This window comes from Stenella coeruleoalba (genome assembly GCF_951394435.1).
Source record: "Stenella coeruleoalba genome assembly, chromosome: 3".
Classification (NCBI taxonomy): domain Eukaryota; kingdom Metazoa; phylum Chordata; class Mammalia; order Artiodactyla; family Delphinidae; genus Stenella; species Stenella coeruleoalba.
The window spans coordinates 165,560,317-165,586,629 of record NC_137148.1 but is presented as its reverse complement, the minus strand read 5'-3'; the positions used below and the strand labels follow the sequence as shown (position 1 = coordinate 165,586,629).

The 26,313-nt window shown below is 58.8% G+C and overlaps 1 protein-coding gene across 3 annotated transcripts in view; it reads left to right on the top strand.

The window, feature by feature from the left end:
* Positions 1–237: 237 nt before the first annotated feature.
* Positions 238–26,313, top strand: part of ADGRL1 (adhesion G protein-coupled receptor L1) — a 48,947-nt gene continuing 22,871 nt past the window's right edge. For all 3 annotated transcript variants that reach the window (XM_079915865.1, XM_079915866.1, XM_079915864.1), the window contains exons 1-4: positions 238–1,398; positions 17,695–17,858; positions 21,775–21,988; positions 25,894–26,003. In XM_079915865.1, the coding sequence (XP_079771991.1) occupies positions 17,789–17,858; positions 21,775–21,988; positions 25,894–26,003 (394 nt within the window). In that variant the 5' untranslated portion in view covers positions 238–1,398; positions 17,695–17,788. The remainder of the gene's footprint in view (positions 1,399–17,694; positions 17,859–21,774; positions 21,989–25,893; positions 26,004–26,313) is intronic.

The following is a 26,313-nucleotide window of genomic DNA, read 5'->3' as shown; positions in this document are numbered from 1 at the left end:
TCCATCCCTCCTTTTGCCCCTCCTTCTTGCACGTAGCTGCCAGGAAGACGGCCCACGCGCCTCAGCCGCTAAGCAGCCCCCTCCTGGAGCCCCCTGCGAGCCCAGGTCTGGGAACTCTAGGCCAGGTCTTGCTTGTTCCCACTGCATTAGGCATGACGCATTACTCCGTCTCCCGAGGAAGAATCCGGCCCGAAATTTGCGTGCCCCGGGTGCATTTGGCCCTGTCGCAGCTCCCTTCGTTCCTCCCATCTCTATCTAATCCAACCCGGGTTTTGCATACCCCTTCCAGATCGCTCCCATTTCTCCCCTCACCGGGCTCGGCGCCTTTCCGTTACTTCGCTACGGGCAAAATCCGCTCCGGGTCTTCCTTGAGCTTGTCTCCCCTCCCCCACTTCCCGTTCCAACGCCGGGATCCAGCTCGTCTCCTTCCCTCTCCCCGTTTTTCCGGAGGGGCTAGAGGGGGTGAAGGGGAGTAAAATCCATCCCGGGTTTTCGGGCCGGCCCCTGGTGCGCTCGGGCAGGTTGCTGCGGCCGGTCCTGGGCGGCGGCTCCGCGCCGCGTTTTATGCGCGCCCGCGCCCGCGCCCCCCTCCTGGAGCTGGTGCGCCGGAGAGAGGGGTGAGCAGGCGGCTTGTCATTGCTGGTGCCCGGCGCCGGCTCTGTCCGCGCGTCCTGCGGTGCCCACGGGCCCGGCTGGGCGCCCCCCCTTCAGCCACCCCGGGGGCGCGACACCGCCTCGCCTGCCTACAGCCGCGCCCCCCCTCAAGCTCCGCGGCGCCCGCCCCCTATCCGAGCCCCCTGCGGCCACTGCGGGGAGCCCGAGCCGTCGGCGCGGGAGCTGTAGTCGCTGCGGCGCCCCCGCCCCGCCGTCTGCCGAGAAGGCCCCGGCGGATGGGGCCCCGCGGGCCCCGGAGCGGCGCCGCCGGGCGGCGGGGGGCTGCAGGGGCGCCCCAGCTGCCCCGTTAACCCCTCGGCTGCCACCGTCGGAGGGGGCTGGGAAGTCGCCTGGGCGCACACGTGCAGCCTCCGTCGGGGCCGCGGAGCTGCGGGGGAGATGCGGGCAGCTGCTAGCGCCTCTTCGGGGGGCTCCGCCTCGCCCCAGCCCCCGGAGCTTTGACACCGCCCCCGCTCCGCCGCCTCCCTCCTTGGGAGGGGCGCGGACCCGGTCGCCCCCAGCCCCGAGTCTCCGCTGCCGCGAGGGGGCCGCCTTTGGAACTGTGTAATCCGCTTTTTTTTTTTTTAATTTTAATTTTTGTTTGGTGGCGGTGGTGCTGGGCCCCGCCAACCCTCGCCCGTTTAACCCCCGCCCCGGTTCCGGGAGATGTGCCGGGCGGGGGGCCTGGGTTCGCGGAGCCGCAGGAGAGACGCGCAAAGCCGACCCCGGAGCGGCGCTGGACAGGTGAGTGTCTGCGGGCCCAGGGCGAGGGGGACGCCGTACCTGGGCCAGGTGTGTGGGCCGAGGTAGGGAGGGTGGGAGCCGGGGCCTGTGCTAGCCGGGAAGGGGGAGGGGATGCTGGAGCCGCGGGTCACCGCACAGGAGCGCGAGGAGAATCGAGGGCGGCCTGCACCTCACCCGCACCGGCCAGGGGACCGGGAGGGGCAGCCCCCATGGAGTGTCGGGGGTGCGGATGCGCGGCCGCGGGGTGCCCGGTGGGGGGAGGGGGCCGCGAGTGTGCCCGCGCGTGGCTGCGTGTGCCCGCGCGCGCGCCAGCCTTTGTGGGGAAGCGGCGCGGCGGTGCCTGCGTGTCCCCGGTGCGTGTGCGCGCGGGTGCTTGGCGCCCTGTTTGTGTAGGTGTTTGGGTGTGAGCGGAGAGGGTGCGTGTGCGCGCCGCGCGCGGGCCCCGGCCCCCAGGGGAGCCGCGTTGGGGGCTGGCACCGCAGGATGCCGGGCTGGGGGGTGTTTTTCTCTGGGAGGCAGAGGCGCGGGGGATGGGGAGGGGTCTGTCTGGGTGTCTGGCCGGCTGTAGCCACCGAGAGCATCTTCCCTCCGCGGTACCCGGTTAAGCGTGGGAAGCTGTTGGGTTTAATCCACCCGGATTCGGGCTTTGGGAGCAAGCCCTCCCTCCCTCCCAGGTGTTCACTGGGTAAAGCCTGGGGGTTTCAACTGTCATCTTTCCACCTGAGGGTCCTGTGACCGGAGTCCGTGCAGAAGAGGGTGGGCAGCGCTGTGTGTGCTCCAGCCCTGGCCAAAAAGTGGCCCCACAGGCATTTCTCCAGTGCACCTCTGGCACCCATCTGAAGACAGCCAGCCCCCTGCTTGCACACAGCCCGCACGCACATCCCTGTCCCTAGTCTCCCAGTCTCGGTCAGCACCCAGCCCCATCCCTACCCAGCGCCTCACTGTACCTTCCCCCGCAGTCCACTCCTCCCTCCCCCACCTCTCCCCCCCCCCAGTCATGGCAGCTGCGTGGGTGTCCCTCCGTCCCAGCCTTGAGAACAGGGCCCCCTTTCCTCCCGGCTTCTGCAGGACCCAAGGCCTGGGTTCCGCTGCCCACCTCCAAACATGTGGTGTGCAGGGGGAAGCAGGGGGAGGGGCTCAAAATGGCTACCAAGATGGCTGGTTGTCTCTCCGCCTCTTTCTCTTTCTCTCCCTCTCTCTGCTTGCCCTGTTCTCTTAGCTGCTTCAGGAGTCATCGAGGAGACGGGGTTGGAGTGTGAGGATAGGTGTGGGGTACTACGCTTGAGAGTGGCTATCTGCTCTGGGCCTGTGGATCTCAATCCTCCTTGGGGAGAGGCCGTTGATCTCTGCTCCCCTCTCCAGCACCCAAGGACCGGCATAAGCCTGTAACCTGACCCCAGTCCCAACTCCTTCACCCTGGCTAGCAGCCTGGGGGGCTCCCTGCCCTCCACGTGGTCTCCTAGGCCTGATGCCCTGAATCGGTCATCGGGGTGTCAGGGTGCCCCACGGAGGGTCCCCGTCTCTCATCCTCTCCATCTGCTCCATGGCCAGGGGCTCAGGACTCCGGGTCGGCCTGGGTCAGGCCCCAGCTCTGGGGGCAGGTGACTTCTCCTTCCTCCCCACTCCCCTCCCGCGAATGCCAAATGTATTGCTTAAAAGTAGGATGAAAACAGGGAGACTAAGAGAAGGAATACAACTTTCATTGTCATATCGAGAAAGTTATCCGTGATCTTCCTAACTAGCAATTTGCCTGCCATGCTGTTCAGAACTGACTTGCCCATTAATTACAGAGATGAAAAAATCATCTGGAAAGCAGAAAAGGGAACCAATTCGATCCCTGGCTGGCAACAGTGGCCCCCACGCACCGAGCACATACGTGTGTGCTCACATGTGAGTGCCCGGTCCCTCTGCTGGCATTGCCACCTTCTTCTTCCTCATTGGCCTCCCACGGGGCCTTAGCTCACCCCATGCGTGTTACTCCTGCTCTCCAGTGCCCTACCAGGCCCTCCCTCGCTCCAGGGGGTGCCCATCCCAACATCCACTCGTGGGGAGCTGGCCTAAGGCAGGATCACCCGTGCTATGTCTGCCCTTGGACGTGGAGACGATGCCTGGGGTTGGGGGAGGGCAGGTAGCTGGGGACCAGCGCATCTGGGCTGTGGGGCCTGCAGGGAGGAGGTGGAACGCAGGAGACTCGAAGCCTGGTTTCTATTCTCAGCCTGCCCTGGGGAGCCTCTTCTCCTGGGGGGGCCCAAGGAGGACCCTGCCGGCCAGTGGGGGAGGGGCCAGCGGGCGCCCTGGCCGCTCTGGAGTCTGTTCGCATCAAGCGATCTGGTCCCGGCCTGGGGTCCACCTGCATGTGCGGGGCTGCCTGCTGCCTGCGCCTGGCATCTGCGTCCTCCCTGGGTGCCCAGGCTGGCAGGAGAGAGTGTGGCGCTTCAGCCCCAGCCTGGGCATCTGGGGGTGGGGGTGCCGATCCCAGGAGGCTGTGCTGCTTGGCCCCAGAATGGGTGCCCGTGATGGAGAACAGGAGGAGAGGGATCCCCGATGTCCCCACCCTCTGGCCACGGGGAGCTGAAGTTTTCAGTCTCTGCCTCCTCCTACCTCTCCAGCCAGACGTGTGGCCAAGGACACACAGGAGGCTCTGGTTTCTGTGTGGGCTCCTCTCGAGGATTCAATTTCCAGACGCCAGACATTTCCCCTCCTCCAGACCCTCCAGGGAGGCGGGGGGCGGGGTGGGGGGGATGCTCTGAGATGGGGGTTCCCTGGGTCCGGAGCTGGACCTGACCGCACCGGCACGCCTCCCAGCTCTCGCCTCGGCCACCCTGATGAAACAGAAAGTGGGGTCCCAGGCGGGAGGGGGCCGCTGAACAGAGGTCTGGAAGTGGCTCCCACTGCCCCTGGAATCCAGTCCTCTGTTAACACATCTGTCCGCACCTGTGTGTACCCGTTCTGTGTGATTGGGATGGTGACCTGGACGAGCCTGTGTGCAGCCGGCCACGTGTCCGACAGGCTGGTCCTGTGTTCGTAAGGGTCTCCTCTGTACTCGTGTTTGTGAGTTTTGCAGAGGGGCCGGCAGTGTGTGCGTGCGTGTGCGTGCGTGTGTGTGTGTGTGTTTCCGTGTGTGAGCAGCTCTCTGCATCTTGTGGGCCCCTGCAGGCATGCTCCCAGGTGTATGTATGTAGGGCTCCTTGGAGCGAGGCTGGGTGCACCTTTTCACGAAATCTGTGGGTATTTGCCAAGTGTCTTTTCACTAGGCGCTGTGCTGGGGACGCCGTGGGGACAGTGCCCCAGCCCTGTCCTCAGGGAGCGCACAGTCCGGTGACAAAAGCGATTTCAGTCAAGGGGCTCCTGTTGTAGCAGTGGGGGAGAAGGCTTGTGTCTCCCCATCCAGAAGGGCCAGAGTCCCAGCTGGGGAGAGGCAGCCCTTGACTCGGAAAACAGCAGCCCCTGCGTCTTGGCACCACAGCACATCCCAATCCCGTGGGGTGTCCTGTGGTCCAAACCTGCATGACCTTCCCTGTCACCTCTTCCCCCTCACCCGCTCTCTCCTCACCGCTCCTAAACGCAGTCCTACCCCAGGACCTTTGCAGTGGCCGCTCCTTCACTTGGACCCCTCAGCCAGACATCTGCAAAGACTTTGTTCCCTCACCCGCTTCAGATGTCACCTCCTCAGTAACCTTTACCCATGCAACCTGTTTAAAATTGCAGCCTCCCACCCGCCTCCTGACTTTCCGTCGCGCGGACGGCTTTTCGCACACTCTGTGATTTCCCGATATACTGTGCCTGTTTATCGTCTGTCTCCCCGACCAGGATCCAAGTGCTCAGGGAATTTGTTACTTGGTTTGCTTTCAGATGTCAGGTGCCTAGACTTATGCCTGGCCCACAGTAGGTGCTCAAGAACTCTTAGCTGAGTAAGTGGGAGGGGGCCTCTCAAAGGACTGGAGACCCCCAGGGGACTCCCCCCAGGCTTTGCACAGTGAGGGCTCCCCATCGACCCCGGTCCCTTTGGGGGATCCAGGGCTACCCACCAGGGGCCAGACCAGGCCAGCTCTGCACCTGTCCCATGAAGACACCTGTGCGGCCTCTCCCTGAGGTGGCCTCATGGGTGCCCTTGTGTGTGAGGGTATCAGTGTGGGCATGCGGCTCCCCTGCAGGGCTGCATGCGTATAGGGTTTAGAGCCTGGAGGGTAATGTGGGGCCCCCCTGCCCTTGCCAGGGGTAGGAGTGCCATGGTCAAGGACTGAGCAACCCCTCCTTTGTGGGAACACTAACCCAGGCTCTCTCTCACGCCGCACCCTTGTTTCAGTGGTCTGTCCCGGCGCTGGGGAATTAGCCAAGTAGAAGCCCCCCTGCCACCCTCCCCCCAACTCCAAAATTTGGGGAAGATAAAAATTGCAATAAATAGATACCCAGGCTAAAAATAGCCTTGCCCACCCCCCCCCCAAAGCTAAAAATAGCCAGGGCCTCTCCCTCAGAGGCTAAAAATACCCGGTGGGCCAGGCAGCCAGGTGGTTACTCCTGTCCAGGATGGGGGAGGTGGTGCAGACAGGTGAGGGACCCCAGGCAGGGTCTCCCAGCTGTGGCGTTCCTGACGCTGGGGCTGTGTCATTCTTGGCAGGGAGAGTGACCTGTGCCTCCTAGGACATTTTAGCATCCCTAGCCTCAACCCTCTAGATACCAGGAGCATCCCCCCCGCCCCCCACCCCCGCCAGTTGTGACACCTAAAAACGTCTCCAGACATTGCCAAACAGCCTGGGAGGAGGAGCAAAATTGTGCGCCCTCCCAGGTGAGTAGCACTGCTCTAGATCGGGGTCGGCAGAGTCCCCCTGTGAAGACCCAGACAGCAAGTACTGGAGACTTTGGCGGGCTTACCAGTCTTCTTCTCCCTCTTCTTCTCAACCCTTTGAAAGTGGCAAAACCATTTTTAGCCCGTTGGCTGTGGGCAGTGTCCAGGCCATAGGTACCGAACCCCCACCCTGGAGCACCACCACCCTCCCGCCCCATTGCCCCTGGTGGTGGAGGTCAGGGCATCCTTGGATGTACCCTCATCAGCAGAGGGACAGCCCCACTGGGGGCAAGTCTGGTGCTGTCTGTCCCTTTCACCTCCTCCCACTCCCCTGCGCTCGCTCCCTCACTGGTTCTCAAACATGGCAGGCCCCGGCCAGCCCCAGGGCCTTTGCACGAGTCTTCTCCTCCCTGGGCACCTCTGTGGCTCCTCCCTCAGCTTCCCAGAGCTTTGCTGACATGCCCAGCCTTTCCCCATCACCGTGTTTAAGATTGCATGACACCCCCACACACACATACACACAACACTAGTACGTCACGGGATTGATCTCTTTAGTGTTTGTTCTTCGTGTCTGGCTCGTGCATGGTTGTCTCTCCAGCACCTAGATCAGCTCCTGGTACACAGTACGTGCTCTAGAAGAGACGCGTAGGATTGCTGGGTATCACTTCTAAGCTCCATAACCACTGTTGTGAGACTTTCAACCCGTTTCCTTGGGGAAGAGACAATGCAGAGGAGGGAGGTGGGGGGCTCGTCACACAGCCTAAAGTGGGCACAGCTGGGATTTGAACCTAGGGCCCTGAGACCCAGGGCCTCTTCGCTCTTGCCCTGCGGAGCACCGTCTCCCCATCCCTCTGGTCTCTGCCCTTTCGCTGCTAGCCTGGTGGTAGCAGAGGGCCCCAGAGCCTTCTTCCATGCGCTCTGCCTCAGGCCCTGGCTCCCGTGGGAGCCAGCACTGCTCTGCATGCCTGGAGTGAGTGCGAGACTTGTGGCCAGTCAGGGAACACCTTGGGGTGGAAATGGACCACAGGCCACCATGGTACCAACCCACTGTGGCGAGGAGCGTCAGAGAGGTGCCCGGTTGGCCTGCAAGTCAGGGAGAGCTTCCTGGTGGAGGGAGCTTCCCAGCTAAGATCTGGAGGGGAAAGAGGGATAAAGTGGAGGAGAGGGAGAGTTTGTGAGAGGGAGGAACCTGCCCTGAGGTCAGAAAGAAGGGGGTGGCTCCGGGGCGGGGGGTGGTGGTGGAAGGAAAGACATTTCCTGGCCAGGTGGGGAGAGAGAATGCCGGTCTTGGGGGCCGAAGGACTGTTTGTGGGTTTGCGTTTCTACCTGTCCACGGGGCTGGGGAGGCCTGTGAAGGGGTCAAGGCCCATGAGACATGGCTGGAATGTTTAGCATGCGCTCCCTCTGGCTTGCTTTGTAGGAGAGAACTGCAGAGGGCGGGTGGGTGGGGCAGGGGTGGGTAGTGGAGAGGCCAGTGTGGGTAGGAGGCCGCCACAGCTGTCAAGGTGAAGGCCCAGGTGGAGGCCTCGAGACATTAGAGGTGGACCCGTGTGGGGCTTTCGAGACAGAGTTGACATGATTTAGTAGATGATAGATTGGAAGGGGAGGGGGAGGGGGAAACTGCAGGTTTCTGGTTCTGACAGCAGTGTGGACCTGGAGAAACAAAGAGGGAGGGGGTGGGAAGCACCCTCTGCTCTCAGCAACACCCCTCCTCACATACACAGTCTGATCTCCCCTTGCCAGCAGGAGTCTGTGAGTACCCGAGTCAGGGCACGTCTTGTCCCCACTCAGAACCTCCACGGCTCCCACCTCACTCCCACAGGCCCTGCTCGCTCTGCCCTGTAAACCCGCCCTCACCTCTTCCCTCTCTCCCCTCACTCACTGGGCCAAAGCCACACTTCAGCACATTCCTACCTCAGGGCCTTTGCATATGCTGTTCCCACTGCCTGGATATGCTTTCTCCAGTACCTAGATGGCTCCCCTCCTTGAGACCTTTGCTAAAATGTTACCACCTTGGCCAGGTGTTCCCCGACCACCCCATCTACATTTGCACCCACGCATACCCCCTCCACTCTCTCTCTCCCCTACAAGCCTATTTTCCTCCAAAGCACTTGTGACCAGGTGGGAGCTAGGTAACTATCCACTGAATGGACAACCTCTTCTATGGGTCTGTTTCGTCTTTGTTCATTAAACAAATTAACAAGAACCCTCTCCTTGCCCGGGGCTGGGCATGCAGCAGAGAGCCAGGCTGACCCACGATGGAACCTTCCCTGGTGGGATAGACTTTCAGCTGCAGAGCCCAAGTCCAATTAGGGGAGTGAAATGTGGAGCCCCAGTGTGCCGCTAGTGTGGGTACAGGAGGGACCAACACAGTCCTGGCAGGCAGAGCCTTTTGGAGGAAGAAGGGACAGAGGGCAGGAGTCCTCTGGGTATGTGAGAGAGAGATGTGGAGGGTGAGGATAGGCCAGAGCAGAGAAGGTGATGAGAAGGTAGCAGGAGACCAGGGCCTGAAATGCCATGTTGAGGCCTCTGAGGCAATAGGGAGCCATGGAGGACTGTAGGCGGGGAGGGATGTGATTGGGTTTTCATTTTGCAAAGATCACGCTGGCTGCAGGGTAGAGATTGGAAGTGGTGGGAGTAGCAGGTAGACGGGGGAGACCGGGGAGGAGGCATCCAGGGAGAAGGGGAGGTTTTGAATGGTCCCACCCCCTGCAGTCCAGCGCCACTTGGCAGCTAGAGTGACCTTTTAAAATTTACAAGACGGACAAACTCTACCCTGTAGCACCGGCATCTAGTGGGAGAGAGATAATAAGCAAGTAAGTAAAACGCGTGGCTGGCATGCTAGCGATGAGGGCCACGTAGAAATAAAGCCAGAGCAGGATGCAAGAGTGCTGGGGCCAGCAGGGCCTCCCAGAGCCAGCAGCGTTTGCCTAAAGACCTGAAGGAGGCAAGGGAGAAGCTCTGCAGCTATCTGGGGAGGAGGGACCGGCCAGTGCAAAGGCCCTGAGAGGGGACTGTGCCTGGTGTTAGTGAGCGAGGGGGAAAGTGTAAAGAGGTGAGGGTAGGGAGGGGACAGGGCAGAGTGTGCAGGGCCTTGTGGGCCGACGAAGGGCTTTGGCTTTTGCTCTGAGTGAGGTGGGAGCCTTGGAAGGTTCTGAGCAGAGGAGGGATGTGCCCAGACTCGGGGTGCTCACGGCCGCCCTCTGGTGGCTGTATGTGGAACAGACTGGGCAGCAAGGGTGGAGAGCTGGGAGACAGGGGAGGAGGCGACAGGGCTGGACCAGGGAGGGGACCAAGGAGTCAGGAGAAAGTGAGCAGATTCTGAAGAAGGAGACGCAGGAGCTGCTGTAGGGATGAGAGGAGAAGAGGGGTCCAGGATATCTGTATGGTTCTTGAGCGCCTGGGAGGACTGGGCTGCCCTCTGCTGAGATATGGGTAGATGAGGGGGTGGAGCTGAGGGTTTGGTGGGGACCCTGCCCTCCCTGAGCCCACAGCCTCCTTCCTGAAGGAGGTTATGTGACGGATACTCTCTGGGCACTTGCTCCATCTCTGTGAGGGAAGTCTGTTAGTCCCAGAGTAGGGATGGGGAAATGGGCTCAGAGAGGCCAAGAGCCTGGCCCGAGATCACACAGCAGATTGACACCCAGGAGCCAAGTCCTTGGACCTATCCCAGGGCCTGCTGGTTACCCACTCTGCCATGCCCGAGGGTTTCCTGGAGGAGGTGGGCCTGTGGAGCTGGGCTCTCGTGCTGCTGGGTTTGGGGAAGACTCAAGGCTGCTTGGGACGGAGCAAGAGGCAGGAAGCTTGTGTTGAGGGGCCCGGAACATTCAGACTCCCACCCACTCAAGCACTGAGGGTTGCCATGGCAACCTCACTCGAGGGCAAGCTAGCAGTGCCTCCCCTCCTCCAGCAGCTGGTTCTTCTCCTATCACCCACCCTCCCCTGCCCCATGCCAGGGCACCTGAGGACAGAGCCTGGGCCGTGTCACCCGGCCCTGGGACCCCACTGCACCCGCCCCTTGACTCGAAACTGATGTGGGGCTCAGGCAAACCCGGAGGCAGGTGTGGGACCCGTGGGCGGCCCACGTGACCTGGGGGTCCGACACACCTGGGGCTCAGAGGGTGGTGGGCCCTGTTTCCCATGGGTTAAATTGGGGCCACTCAAGCCCTCTGAGGCTCGAGGTGGGGACAGACACAGGTGGGGGCTCACCTGACCCCTGTGGGCGTGTCCACTTCTGAGGATGCTTACACAGATGCAGTGGGGGCCCAGAGGAGGGAGCTTTCGAGGGCCCCCAGGTCTCCCGAGCTCCCCATGCTCAGCCTGGGGTTCAAAGACCCCTTGCCAGTCAGGTGCCCCTGGGATCTCACTTTCCTCTTGTGTAAAATGTGGGTATACACTCCCCACCCCCTTACTAAGTTCTTCTGAGAATTAAAGGAGATACAGGCATGCAGTGCTCAGAACGGGGCACAGAGGTGTCAGCCGCTGCCCCTGGCATGGTGGGTGGTTCTGGCAAACTGGAGATCCCAGCTGGATCCCCACACCCTGTAGTTGAAAGGCTCCCCTGAAGTTGTGTGGTTCAGGGCCCTGCCCCCATCTCTGCCTCAACTCCCCCGTCACGTGCCCTGACACCCTGTGCGAGTTTGCTAGGGCTGCTGTGACAACATAGCCCAGACTGGGCTCTGACAACAGAAATGTATTATCTCCCAGTTCTAGAGGCCCAGAGTCTAAGATCAAAGTGTCAGCAGGGTTGGTTCCTTCCTCTTCCCTGGCTTCCGGTGGTTTGCCAGCAATCCCTGGCTTGTAGACGCATCACCCCGATCTCTGCTTCCGTCTTCACGTGGCGTTCTCCTTGGTGGTTGGGGGGGGTGTCCAAATATCCCCTTTTTATAAGGACACCAGTCTGATTGAATTAGGGTCCACCCTAATGACCTCATTCATTTTAACTTGACTACCTCTTTATCTCCAAAGAAGATCCCATTCTGAGGTGCTGGGGGATAGGATGCCAGTGTATCTTTTTGGGGGGGGGGAACACAATTCCATTCATCCCAAGGCCTCAGGGGTAGTCAGGCCTGGGCCTCCCAGGTGGCTCCCACCTCTCCACGTCTGACCTCACCTCCTCGCTTAGGTGAGCACCAGGCAGCAGGTAAAACTCCCCAGGGCCGAGTGGGCATGCCCAGGCCAGGACGAGAGGGAACAGAAGCTGCAGTGCCCAGTTCCCCCTGCTGCAGCCCCGAGGTGCGGACAGTTCTGGGGGTGCCTGGGGCTTTCTGGAGGAGCTGCTCCAGGGAAGGGGCTTCAGGGAGCAGCAGGCAGCCCATGGGGAACACTTTCTGTGCCCCTGAGGCAATGGTGCCCAGCCTGTGTGGGCCAGGCTTGGGCCCCAGGTCACAGGGCAGACGCCCCGTCCAGCTGCCCCCACCACCATCCTTGTGTTCATCTGGTCAATATTTGTTTGAGGACCTGCTGCACGTCTAGGCACCAAGGGACGGCCTCGGGAGCTTCCATTCTCCGGGGGCTACAAAGGACATCCACGAGCGGACAAGTCAGATCACACAGCAGTGACGTGATTGGTGGGGATGGTGGTGACAGTTCGGCCCAGGACACTCTGTACTCGCTATGCACCAGGCATGGCCCTGTGTGTTTCACGGGTATGAATTCATCTTGTCGTGCAGCTACCCTGTGAGGTAGCCCCATTTTACCAAGAGGAAGATGGAGACATGGGAGGTTATGGGATGGTGGGGACGGGACAAACGGGCACTGAACGCAAGGTGCTACGGTCTGGGGTGGCTGAGGCTCACTCTTATCTCTGAGTAGGGGACATGAGCTGAGATCGAAGGGACACAGGCCAAGACTGCATGGTGGGAAGGAGCATGGCTGGAGCAGCGGGAAAGGGGCAAGAGCCGGGTGTGCGTGACCTCCTGGGCTGTGGAGTGGGAACCTCGGCAGGGATTTAAGCCGGGGAGCAATGTGTCGAGATTTTTTTTTTTTTTTCGGCCATGCCTAGCAGCTCGTGGGATCTTAGTTCCTCGAACCTGGGCCCTCGGCAGTGAAAGCACCGAGTCCTAAACACTGGACCACCAGGAAATTCCCGACGTCTTTAAAAAGTCCCTCTGGGGCTTCCCTGGCGGTGCAGTGGTTGAGAGTCCGCCTGCCGATGCAGGGGACGCGGGTTCGTGTTCCGGTCCGGGAGGATCCCACATGCCGTGGAGCGGCTGGGCCCGTGAGCCATGGCCGCTGAGCCTGCGCGTCCACAGCCTGTGCTCCGCAATGGGAGAGGCCACAACAGTGAGAGGCCCGCGTACCGCAAAAAAAAAAAAAAAAAAAAAGTCCCTCTGTGGAAACAACCTAAGTGTCCATCAGTGATGAATGGATAGGGAATTGCCTGGCGGGCCAGTGGTTAGGACTGCTTGCTTTCACTGCCGAGGGCATGGGTTCAATCCCTGGTCAGGAAACTAAGATCCCGCAAGCTGCCCAGTGCGGCCAAAACAAAAACCGAAAACTTTGACATCTACACACTACTACATATAAAATAGATAACTACTAAGGACCCTGTATAGCACAGGGAACTTTACCCAATGCTCTGTAATGGCCTATATGGGAAAAGACTCTAAAAAAGAGTGGATACATGTATAGATGATTCACTTTGCGGTACACCTGAAATTAGCACAACATTGTAAATCAACTATACTCCAATAAAAAATTTTTAGGACTTCCCTGGTGGCGCAGTGGTTGAGAATCCACCTGCCAATGCAGAGGACACAGGTCCGATCCCTGGTCCGGGAAGATCCCACATTGCCGCGGAGCAGCTAAGCCCGTGCGCCACAACTACTGAAGCCCGTGGCACCGGGAGCCCGTGCTCTGCAACAAGAGAAGCCACCGCAGTGAGAAGCACGTGCACCAGAACTAGAGAAAGCCTGTGCGCAGCAACAAAGACCCAACACAGCCCCCAAGAAATTTTTTTTTAATTTTTTTTTTTTAATGATGAATGGGTAAATGAAATGTGGTCCGGCTGTACAGTGGAATATTACTCAGCCAGAAAGAGGAATAACTGACACAGGCTACAACACAGGTGAACCTCAAAGACATTTTGCTGAGTGAAAGAAGCCACACACAAAAGGCCACAGACGGTGTGGGGATGAGCCAAAAAGTCCATTCGCATTTTTCCATAACTTCTTATGGAAAAACCCAACCGAACTTTTTGGCCAACACGATATGACTCCATGCATATGAGATGCCCAGAACAGGCAAATGCTTAGAGACAGAAAGTAGATGAGTGGTCGCCGGGGCCTGAGGGGAGAGGGGAGAGGGAGTTCTTGATTAACGGGGTACCAAGTTTCCGTTTGGGGTGATACAAACGTTTTGGAAATAGATTGCAATGGTTGTGGCACAGCATTGAGAATGCAGTTAATGCCACTGAATTCTATACGTAAAAACCGTTAAATGATGAGTTCTATGTTACACCCACACACCCACACACACACACACACACACACACACACACACACACATATATATATATATAAAATACCATCATTTTTTTAAAGATCCCTCTGGGTGCCAGTGGCAGGTGAGGGGAGGTGGGGGGAGCCTGGGCTGCAGGAGTGAGAGGGGCTGGAGGGCTGCTGGGAAGAGGTCAGGGCCGTTTGGCAGAGATGGTGATGCCCAGGTCTGGAGGGGGGCTGCCGTGGATGGACAGGTGGATGCTGGGGTGTTCTGGAGATGCAGACCCAGGACTTACTCCTGAACTGGCTGTGGGGGCGAGGGAAAGAGGAACCCAAGATTTTGACGCCTGGGGTTTTGGCCTAAGGACCTGGGAGGAGGGGGGGGACCAGGCACTGAAATGGGGGACTGTGTCCAGTGTGGTCAGGCTCCAGATGCCTTGGAGACCCAGATGGAGGTGTAGACATGAGGAGAGAGGCGGGGCTGGGACGCAGATGTGGCAGTCGTCCCGGTACAGATGGTGTCTAAAGCCATGAGGCTGGTTGGATCCCTGAGGCGGGGTGTGGACGGGCAAGAGGCCTGGGGTCCTGGGGTCCCGGGGTGCAGCCCGGGAGGAGGAGAGGAGCCGCCTCCTTCAGATGGATCCTCCCCGTGCCCTGACTCTCGCTGTGCTGTGACAGCACCCTCTGATGGGTCCCTTGCCGGTCTACCATGTGTGTAGACTGTTGTCCTTACCAGAGCCCTGCAGATTCGAGGTTGCAAGGGAACTGGGGGCCTGAGTGGGGAGGACCCGCTCAGGGTCACGGGGCATGACATGGCAGGGTCCAGACCCACATTGGCCAGCTGCCCCCAGAGCCTGGCATCCAGCAGCCTCCCCAGCATTAACCAGGCGCTAACCAGTTTAACTCCCTAAGGGAGAGCCAGGGAGGAGATGCTAACCAGTTTAACTCTCTAGGGGAGAGTCAGGGAGGGGAGCAGCCATCAGCCTAGGGTCAGTCCCCCACCCCCCTCATCTGACCATGGCTGGAAGATGGGGTGCAGGAGAAATGAAGTGGTGAAGGATGCCCCCCCACAAACCATGTAAAATGTAAAGTGCTATGAAATGAACCAAAACCCATCAAAGGCCATATCTGGACAGAGTTGCGGGATAAGAGACAGTTGTGGGCTGAGGAAGTAGAGGGGGCAGTTTTCCTGAAGGCTGGGTGCTGGGGAGGGTGCAGAGAGCTGCTGCGGGTCAGGGGCGGGGAACAGGGCTGCAGGGCTGCCCTGTGAAACTACCTTCCCGTTTCACATGAGACGAGACAGGCCTGGAGGGAGGGATGTCCTGCCCCATGAGCGAGCTGCCTTAATCTTTCTTGAGAACCTGTGCCGAGTCCCTGGCCTCCAGTTGCCCATGGTCTAGTGGGGAAGGTAATTTATAGAATGTAATTTCAGGTGCCGTGAATTTAAAATGGGGCTAAGGAATTCCCTGGCGGTCCAGGGGTTAGGACTCCGTGCTTCCATTGCAGGGGGTAAGGATTCGATCCCTGGTTGGGGAACTAAGACCCTGCATGCTGCGCGGCGTAGCCAAGAAACAAACAAACAAGGATGGAGCTGAAGGATGGCAAGTGAGGGTGGCGGGAGTGGTTAGGGTGGTCAGGGTAGGTCACTCTTCTGGGATGACCTTGAGGTTGAGCCCTGAATGGTGAGAAGCTCCAGCAGGCGTTTGGGGATGCTGGGAGAGCATTCCAAGCAGAGGAGCAGCCCAGGCAAGGGCTCGGGCTGGAAGGAAGCTGGAGCTTCTAGGAACGGGCAGTGGGTAGGCTAGAGAGCATGGTGTTGCTGGGTCCCCAGCGGCCTCTAGGCCCTGATGAGGAACAGGGACCCCAGGGGAGGGCAGAGTGGGAGGTTAATACTCAGATTTACATCATTAAATGGTCCCTTAGCACTGAGTGGAGGGCATGCGTGGAGGCAGGGAGGCTGGGAGGAGGAGGCCAGGGCAAGCGTCCAGATGCAGCAGGATGGTGGCTTGGTCCTGGTGGTGGCACTGAGGGCCAGAAGTGGGCAGGTCGGTGAGACACTTTGGAGGCAGAGCCCGTGGGACTTGCTGATGGAGTTTATGAAGGGGAGGGGAGGAGAGGAGTCAGGAATTGAGGAGGATTCCTAGGTTTGGGTTCTGAGATTCATTCAACAAACATTCATTGCTGTGTCAGGCCTGTTCTAGAAGCAGGAGCAAGACAAAGCAATTCAACGATGTCACTGCCCGGTGCAGGGGCCCTTCCATAAAAGGGAGAAATATTTACCTTTGAACGAAGGCCCAAAGGGGGTGAGGGAGCAGAGGAAGAGACCATGTGAATAAAGGGTGGACAGAAGATACATGCAGAGGAAGTGACAAGTGCAAAGGCCCTGGGGCAGGAGCTGGTGTGGTTGAGGAATAGCAGGAGTGGCTGGAGCAGAGGTGGGGACAGGGAATTACCTGGACTGGCGGATAGGCTTTCATTTTGTGGCGGAGGGGAAACAGTAGTCGGGGTTCTTTTGAGAGATTCCAAACTGGAAATAAGGGATTTGGAAAGTATTGGCTGGTCGGTGGTGTTGAGCCCGTAGGACAGGCTGGGGTGACGGTGGGAGAGGACAGACCACACTGGAGGACCGGTTAAAACACAGGTGCTGGGGCATTCCTTGTCGGTCCAGCGGTTAAGACTCTGTACTTCCACTTCAGGGGGCATGGGTTCGATCCCTGTTTGGGGAACTAAGATCCCACGTGCTGCGCCGGCGCGGTCAAAACGCGAACAAACAAGAAAGCATGGGGTGCTGACCCTCCTCAGAGAATGTGCATTTCTAGCAAGTTCCTGGCCAGGCTGGTGCCCCTGGGCTGGGGCCATATCGGAGAACCGGGGTGTAGATAAAGCAAAGGATTAAAAGTAAAGATCTGGGGCTTCCCTGGTGGCGCAGTGGTTGAGAGTCTGCCTGCCAATGCAGGGGACACGGGTTCGTGCCCCGGTCCGGGAGGATCCCACGTGCCGTGGAGCGGCTGGGCCCGTGAGCCATGGCCGCTGGGCCTGCGCGTCCGGAGCCTGTGCTCTGCAACGGGAGAGGCCACGGCAGTGAGAGGCCCGCGTACCGAAAAAAAAAAAAAAAAAAGTAAAGATCTGGGTGTCCAGTCTCGAGAGGATCCAGGGGAGATGGAGGCAGTGAGAAGAGGAGAGGCCATGAGGGAGAAGAAGTGGGTCAGAACCCGGCTCTGTGCCCTCAGAGCCGCTGTGCCTGAGGATGGGCAGACGGGGTGGGGTTGGAGAGAATTGCGGGGGTCGCCACACAACTTTCACCCCCCCTTCACCCTCCCTGGCCCCCCAGGGGCTGCACCCACCCTTCACCCTGCCTGCTTGTCTCTAGCTTACTCTGAAGGTTCCCCCTGAGAGGAAAGAGGGGACTCAGTCATCCCTGGTCCCTGATCTGTGGCACCAGCCAGCTGGATTCTAATTAGCTACCAGAGCCAGAGAAACGGGAAGCAGGGGACCAGGGGTGGGGACCTGGATTCCTGCCCGAGACCCAGAGGCCGCAAGCTACGGCCAAGACGCCTGGGTCCCCCACCCTGGACGCTGTGGTGGGTGAGAAAGCTGGGGTGGGGGAGACGAACAGGCAGGGTCTTGATTTCGGGTCGGGGAAGAGGCTTCCAGAGGGCTCTCCTCCTCCGTGATGGAGGGTCTGAGCCTGCCTGGGTTCAGGTGGGCCCTTCGTAGCTGTGACAGCCTGAAGCGTTGCCCCAGCCACCCGAGGGGGGCTGTCAGACACCAGGAGGTGCCTCCAGGAGGTCCAAGATGCCCAGATGGGTGGGTCCATCCGTTGGGGTGGGAGTGGAGGGTGCAGTATAAGCCAGAGGCCTTGGAAGGGGTCAGCCTCTGGCCCAAGGGTGCAGCTTCTGTCAGATACGGCTGGCTCGGGCGGGTTCCATCGCCCAGCCCCTCCTGGGGCTGCAGGATGGAAGCCCTCAGCCACCAGCAGGAGGAGAGGGGACCGGCCCAAACACCCCTCCTACTAGGCCCGCTGGGGGTCGGCCGCGGCCCCCACCTCACTCTTCCTGTCCTCCCCAGACTGGTGGGCCAGGCCGTGGTACCCACCTGGTGATGCGGGGCGAGGCCGCCCGCACAGGCCACTGAGAGCCCCGGACGCGCCCCAGCCGCCACCATGGCCCGCCTGGCCGCCGTGCTCTGGAGTCTCTGCGTCACTGCCGTCCTGGTCACCTCGGCCACCCAAGGTAGGTGCTGCTGGGGCTGGGGAGGGGCCGTGCCTGCAAATCCCCGCCAGGAGGGCAGATAAAACAGTGAAATACCTCCCGAGCACTCGGTACAGTACCCGCTTCAGACCACCCAGAACCAGGCCAGAGGAAGACTTGGGGATCATGCCCCCTAGCACCACCAAGGGGTCCCCGGATCAGCCCCTCACCCCCCAACCCAGAGCACCAGGGTCCATCCCACCAGGGGTCCTAGAGCCTGGGATTCGGGATGTGGCCTCCCGGGACCGGGACAGGCCTTCCTGGTGAGCCGATGCTCTTCTGTCTTGTGTGTGTCTCTCTCAGTGTGATTACATCTCCGAGGCTCTCGCTGGGAAGAAGGTTTAATTAAAGCATGCCCGCTGACGTTTATTTAAAAACAACTAATTACCCGGCTCGGCCCTATGCCGTTCCCGGGATCCTGCACACACCACAATTAGTGCCCCGAGCCTGCCCGCCCACCCTCACCGATTACTCAATTACAATCCCCACGGTGGGCCCAGGCGGGGGCAAGGGCAGGGCGGGAAGAGAGGAGGCCCGCTAGCCTCGCCCTCGCCCTGGCTGTGCCCCCTGCCTGCCCCTCCCAGCCCTGTCTGGAGGGCACTCATGGTGGACCCTGCTCCCCATGGCTGCCTCATACAGCCCCACCCTCCGGGGAGCCACAGAGGTGAAGGGGGCATTGTTCAGCCGTGTCACAGGGCCTTGGCACTGCTCCAGCCAGCTGGCACCCTCCCCTCCCCCAGCACCCATGTTCTCTACCTATCCAGGTCCTGCCCCACAGCGCCAGCTGGCCTGCGAGGGGCTGCTTCCACCCCCAGACCCATCCAAGCCAGCCCTCCACCCCCGGCCTCCTTCCCGGGCCCAGGAAGGGCTAAAATTAGCTGCGGAAGCAGATGATGCTAGAGGAACGCACGTAAAACTTTCCCGCAAGTGGGACTCAACTCATCCCAAAATACCCCGAGGGCCTAGCTGCCAACCCCATTGGGCCCCCAGGTGGCATTGGAGGCACTAGATCTGGAAAAAGGGGCCCATTTGGCCCTGCTGCCATCATGCACTGGTGCCTTCTCTTCATCTACAAGTGACAGTCCCCACATTGGAGCCCAGGGCCACTCTGTGCATCCCCCCTTCTCTCTGACACCCTGCAAGGCTTGGTTGGGACCAGTGTCCAAGAAGGTGGCTGCCCCAGCAGGCATGGACGGTACTGAGCCCACTCTGTCCAACAGAGACTAGCTGCCTTGATCATCTGAATGATAATAGTAATCAGTGGCTTGCCATCTCACTATGTACCGTGTGCACTGCAACCCTCTGCATGGATCTATGAGATAGGCGTTATCAGCTCCTTAGGGAAAGAAACGGGGGCACAGAGGTGGTCAGTGACTGGACGAGGCCACCAGCCAGGAAGTGGCCAAGCTGGGATTTAAACCCCAGCCAGGGACTTCCCTGGTGACGCAGTGGTTAGGAATCCGCCTGCCAAGGCAGGGGACACAGGTTCGAGCCCTGGTCCGGGAAGATCCCACATGCCGCAGAGCAACAAAGCCCGTGCAACACAACTACTGAGCCTGCGCTCTAGAGCCCGCGTGCCACAACTACTGAGCCCATGTGCCACAACTACTGAAGCCCGCGCACCTAGGGCCCGTGCTCCACAACAAGAGAAGCCACCACAATGAGAAGCCTGCGCACCCCAACGAAGAGTAGCCCCCACTCACCGCAACTAGAGAAATCCCGCGCACAGCCACGAAGACCCAACGCAGCCAAAAATAAATAAATAAATTTATACAAATAAATAAACAAACATACAAACCCTGGCCATCTGGCTCCTGAGTCCCAGCTCTCAGTCTCCGAATGGCATGGGATGGAGACTGACGTGTGACAATGCAACCCCTCTGAGAGCAGGGCATGCCCATGGCAAGTTCTTTCATTGTCATGGCAACCCTGGGAGGTTTCCTAGGTGAAAGCAAGGAGGCCCCTCCCTGTGACGTCCTCCCGGAGCACAGCACCATGCACAGCACCTCCTTCAAGAACATTTTCTAGCACGGAATCCTCCCAGTACAGCCCTGGGCTGTGGTGGCCCATTTTACAGATCCAGAAACTGAGGCCTGGTGAGGCTCCAGCAGTGGCTGTCCAGGCTGTAGTGTGCATCAGAACCACTGGTGGGTGTATCCATCCAAAGGCTCCTGGTTTCATCCCCAAGATTCTGATTCAGCAGGCCTGGGTCGGGGGGCCCAGAATCTACATTCTGAACATGATGGGTACGCTGCTGATTCCTGGGACACACCAGGAGAAGCCCTGGTCCAAAGGACACACCTGGTCTGTCAGCTGGGAAGTGGCAAAGCCAGACTCTGTGGTTTCTTCCAGAACATGAGCGTGTTCCCTCCCGCACCATCTCTGGACCTTGCATGGGGTGATGTGAAGTTAGGGAAGTGCACCAGGCCACCCTTACCTCTGACACTAACTGCGAGTTTGGGGGTCCCCCAGACCACCCCCAGCTTTGATGATTTGCCTGAACGATTCACAGAATTCAGAAACACCATTATACTCGTGGTTATAGTTTATTACAGTGAACAGATACAGATTAAAATCAGCCAAGAGAGGGCTTCCCTGGTGGCGCAGTGGTTGGGAGTCCGCCTGCCGATGCAGGGGACGCGGGTTCGTGCCCCGGTCCGGGAAGATCCCACGTGCCGCGGAGCGGCTAGGCCCGTGAGCCATGGGCGCTGAGCCTGTGCGTCCGGAGCCTGTGCCCTGCAGCGGGAGAGGCCACAACAGTGAGAGGCCCACGTACCGCAAAAAAAAAAAAAAAAAGAAAAGAAAAGAAAAAAAAAGCAGCAGGAACTCTCCTGACAACGATAAGTGACAGCACGCATGTTGTCCAGCCAACCCAGGAAGCTCCCCTGAGCCTTGGTGTCCAGAGTCTTTACCGGGGCTCAGTCGCGTAGACATGGCTGACCTCAGCCTCCAGCCCCTCCAGAGGTCAGCTGATACCGCGTGACCCCAAGTGCCTACCTGAAACCACATCGTGAGTGTACTAGTTTGCTGGGGCTGCTGTGACAAAATACCACAGACTGGGAGCCTTAAGCAATAGAGATGTAGTCCCGCCCAGTTCTAGAGGCTAGACATCCAAGGTCAAGGCGTCAGCAGGGTTGGTTCCTTCTGAAGGTCACAAGGGAAGGATCGGTTCCCTCACTCGCTGGGCTTCGGTTACCTGGCCCACTCCTTACCCCCATCAGGCATCTTCCACTAAGGGCTCCCTCAGGGCCTTTGCACTGGCTGTTCCCCCTGCCTGGAATGCTGTTCCCCAGCACCCGCATGGCCCCTCTCCTTGGTTTGTAGATGGCCATCTTCTCCCTGTGTCTCCACATCGTCTTCACTCTGTGTGTGCCTCTAGGTCCAAATTTCCCCTTTTTATAAGGACACCGTTCCTATTGGATTAGGACCCCATAGGGCCCTATTAATGGCCCACCTTAACGACCTCATTTTAATCTGATTACCTCTGTGAAGAAGCCATCTCCAAATTCGACCACATTCTCAGGTCCTGAGGGTTAGGGCTTGATTTCAGCATTTGAATTTGGGGAGGGGGAAGACCCAGTTCAACCCATAACAGCACAGGCTGCCTGGCGTGGCTCAAGGCCCCCAGGCAAACAAAGACACTCTTCTCAAGCAGGACACTTCAGGGGCTTCGAGGGCACCGCCCAGGAGCCAAGGCAAAGGCCAGACTCTCCTTGGGCCAGGTTCATGGCCTTACTACACAGGTGGGCACACTGAGAAGCCCATTTTACAGATGAGTAAACTGACGTTCATACGGTCCGCATCCCAATACAGTGAAGCTGGAGGTGGCGCCTCTTCAGCGGGGGTCTTCCCTCCCTTCCTGGGCCCGGGTGTGACTCTCTCCCCCTCCTCCCTGCAGGCCTGAGCCGGGCCGGGCTCCCGTTCGGGCTGATGCGCCGTGAGCTGGCATGCGAAGGCTACCCCATAGAGCTGCGGTGCCCAGGCAGCGACGTCATCATGGTGGAGAACGCCAACTACGGGCGCACAGACGACAAGATCTGCGACGCTGACCCTTTCCAGATGGAGAACGTGCAGTGCTATCTGCCAGACGCCTTCAAGATCATGTCCCAGAGGTGAGGGGCCCCACCCTGCGGGGCTCCTGGGAGATGGGGTGGCAGCAGTCCCTGGGGTCAATAAGGTACCTGTCCTCCATGCGCCCCTGGCCAGCACATCCCGTGCACCTTTAGTCTTCCTTTTATGCATTCAACCCATGTTTCCTGAGCAATTACTAGGGGCCGGGTCCCGTGCAAACAGCAAATAAGACCCAGCCCATGCCCTGCCAGCCTGTCACCTCCCCAACCTGTACCCTCTGCCACAAGCCCGTTGCCTCCAGAAGCTCATCCTGAGATTGGTGGGGGCTTGCAGAGTAAACGCCGTGGCGGGACAGAGTGAGATGTCATGGGAACTGACAGACAGCCCAGAGGTCTGGTCAGGCTTCCCTGAGGAGGTGACAGTTGAACGCAGATGGCAGAAGTGTATGTGCTTGTGAATGTCAGAGAGAACGTGTGTGAGAATGTGAGGGAGGGAGTGTGAAGACTGTTTATGTCTGTAAGTGTGTGAGTGTGGGGTGCATGTGTGCAAAGCTGCAGAAGGCTCTTTCACACTCACACCCGCACCACCTAGAGCTGGTCAGCTCTTCCTTCAAATTATACCCTGATGGGACCGCCACTTCCACCACCAAGCCCCCCAGGACTGCTACAGTATCTTCTGCCCCCTCTCCTTGCCTGCTATAGTCTGTTCCCCCCCATAGCAGCCAGAGAGTGCTTGGGAGCACCTGAGTCAGGTCCTGTCCCTCCTCAGATCACAGCTCTCCTTGGCTCCAACCTCACTCAGAGCAAAAGCCTAAGTCCTCCCCTGAGGCCCCCAAGGCCCTACACGTTCTGCCCTGTCCTCTCCCGGCCCTCACCTCCTCCATGCACCTCCTCACTCGCTGGGCTTCAGTTACCTGGCCCACTCCTTACACCCATCAGGCATCTTCCACTAAGGGCTCCCTCAGGGCCTTTGCAATGGCTGTTCCCCAACACCCGCATGGCCCCTCCCTCTCCTTACTCAGGGATTTTTATTTTTTTTATTTTTTATTTTTTGCGGTACGCGGGCCTCTCACTGTCGTGGCCTCTCCCGTTGCGGAGCACAGGCTCCGCACGCGCAGGCTCAGCGGCCATGGCTCACGGGCCCAGCTGCTCCGCGGCATGTGGGATCTTCCCGGACCGGGGCCCGAACCCACGTCCCCTGCACCGGCAGGCAGACTCTCAACCACTATGCCACCGGGGAAGCCCCAGGGATTTTTTGTTTTTACCTAACTAACCTCTCAGTGAGGCCTCCCTGACCACCCTCTAAAATCACAGCAACCCAGCCCCCGCCCCTGCCACTTCCCAGCCCCTTCCCTGCGCTCTCTCTCTCCTAGTCCTGACTTCCATCCACAGTCCCATTGGCTGTTTCGCCTCTTTATCGTGTCTTTTTTATGTCTTCCCTCACTAGGCTGTCAGCCCCACGGGGAAAGGGAGTTTTGTCTGTCACCGCTGTGTCCACAGCCAGATACACCACAGGCGCTCACTGAATTTTTGCCAAACGCCTGAGAGAATGCAGGGTTCACTCCAGGATCCTGAGCATAAAACTGGAAAAGGGAAGGAGGCCTGGGGCCCGCTCTACAGCTCCTTGGGGATGCTAGAGTATGTCACTGGGTGGGGTCACTGAAAGCCTCCCGAGAGTTTTGGGCAGGAGACAGGCGTGATCAGGTGGGTGGGCCAGGCCAGGACCGCTTCATCGCCTCCCTCCCACTGTTTCTCTCGCGAACATCGGGAATTCTCCGGCGGTCCGGGGGTTAGGACTGTGCTCTCTCACTGCCGAGGGTCTGGGTTCAATCCCTGGGCGGGAAACTAAGATCCCACAAGCTGCACAGAGCGGCAAAAAAAAAAAAAAAAAAGGAAATAATCAAACATCCATTCCCCTCCAGCAATCTTGTCCCTCTTCCCCGCTTCCCGTCTCCTGACACCCCTGCATGGACAGTCCCAGTCCAGCCTCTCTCTCCTCCTACCTCCTGCCTCCAAATTCTCCCTGCCCACTTCACTCCGCGCCGGCCTCAGGGTCCGTGATGTTCTCCGCCATGTGCCCAAGTACGTAGCACAGCGACTGACCCAGTTCCGACGCTCGTGGGGTCTCAGTCCTAGAGGGGTGACACTGAGCAGGGTGGTCACGGGGGCTGAGGGATTCTGATGAGGCCACACCTGGAGGCTCTTCATATTAGTTAGGGTCCAGCTCCACTACTCTGACGGAGACCCCCCCAGGATAAACACAGTGACCTGAACAAGATCAGAACTGAAAAGGCCCTCAGCACCCGCTTCTCTCTGTCTCAGCGCTGCCACCCACCCCACCCCCACTCCCACCTCCTGGGCCAGAACTCAGTTACGGGCACTTCCTGGGCACTTCCTCCCAGCTGCACGGGAGGCTGGGACGTGCAGTCTCCCGCTGGAAAGCCAGCGTTTTTGTGTGTTTCTTTTTGTTTTCATCTTTAACGGAGGTGAAATCCACGTAAGATAAAATTCATTTTAAAGTGAACAATTCAGTGGCGTTAGTTACATTCAGAATATTGTGCAACCTCTGCTTCCGTCTAGTTCCAGAACATTTTCATCACCTCAAAAGGAAACTCCGTCGCCCTTAGCAGTCACTCCCTGTTCCCCGCCCTCCCCCGAGTTCCTGGCAACCCTAATCTACTTTCCGTCTCTGAATTTGCCTGTTTTGGACATTTCATATAAATAGAACCGTAAAACACGTGGCTCCTGTGGCTGGCTTCTTTCACTGAGCGTGATGTGTTCAAGGCTCGTCCACATTGTAGTGTGTATTAGAGCTTCCTTCCTTTTTACGGCTGAATAATATTCTATCGTATGGATGTACCGTGTTTTGTTTATCCACTCATTTGTCGATGGGTTGTCTCCACCTTTTGGTGATTGTGTAAATGATGCTGCTATGAACATTCGTATACAAGCATTCGTACAGGAATACACCCGCAGTGTTACAGCAGGTGAAAGCACTTTGGGGACTAGAACTAGTTCTCTGGGTCATAGGTAACTAAGTCTCTGTTTAACTTTATGAGGTCAGTGTTATATTTTTAAAGAAGGGGGTTGAGGTGGGTGGGTATAAGCAGGTCCTCATGAGTTAAGCACTCATTGGTTAAGGGCAGGATGGAAGGGAAGACACAGGAGCCCCCTCTGCCCTGTACCTGTCAGGAAGCTCCCCCAAACCACTTGAACACACCCACAGTCAAGTCACCGTTCTGCCCAGCCGAGACTTGGCCTGCTCCAGGGAAACGGAGACCTTGACCGTGGGAACAGACAGCAAGAAACATCTCTTGTTGTCATTAACTAGGCCTCCTGTTACATGGTAGCCAGCCTCCTGAGAAGTTGACAGGGACTCGGGGGTGTTCCCCATGGGGAAGCAAGGATGGCTTCAGCATGAGGTGAAGACTCTGCCCCTGTCCTGACTGCAGAGCCTCACAGCAGCGCTGTCCAAAGGGTAGGACATGTCAAGACATGGTCTGAGGTGGACACAGGCAAACGCTGTGAGCATTTCATTCATAGCATCTTTGCAAAGACACCACCTTGCGTGTATGGCTTCACATCTTACTCTTCTGTGAACAAAGTGGGGGCTTTATGGTCAATATAGGAAGAAAAAGGAAAAAAAGGACATAATGGCACTGGTGACTCAGGATGCAAGTGATGAAGTGTGTCTGGGGAAGCAGTTTATGGGGCCACCCCTCTGGCCCAGCCCTAAGCTTCATGCCATGCCAGGGCTTAGAAATAGAAGAATCCTATCTGGTAGGAGAGAGCAGGCAGGAAACAGAAAACAATGCCCACACAAGGTCCCTGGCGTGGTCTCCACAGTTCCTTCCCAATCTGGGGTTGTCCATTCCTCTCCTGACCCTGCCCCACCCCCCCCCAGTTCCAGGCCTGTCTTTTGCCAGCTGCCCGTCTCTCCTCCACAGGTGTAACAACCGCACCCAGTGCGTGGTGGTCGCCGGCTCCGACGCCTTTCCCGATCCCTGTCCCGGGACCTACAAGTACCTGGAGGTGCAGTACGACTGTGTCCCCTACAGTGAGTCATCTTGTTCCTCATGCAGACGCGGGCCCTTCCCCCTTCCAGAAGTGAGTGAGGAGGAGACACCTTGAGCGCACACACGCGCACACACACACACACACACACACACACACACAGGGCCAAGTCGGGGCCAGGCACACGGGGGACAGCGGGGCCTGCTCCCTCCCTCACACATCCTCTTCACCCAGACACCCTTGTCCACACTGGTGTCTGCCCCACCCACACCCCCACCCTCACAGACTCTGTCCCCATCCACTGGGCACCTTCTCCAACTCTTGTTACTCTGGCCTGCTCACCCTGCTTCTTC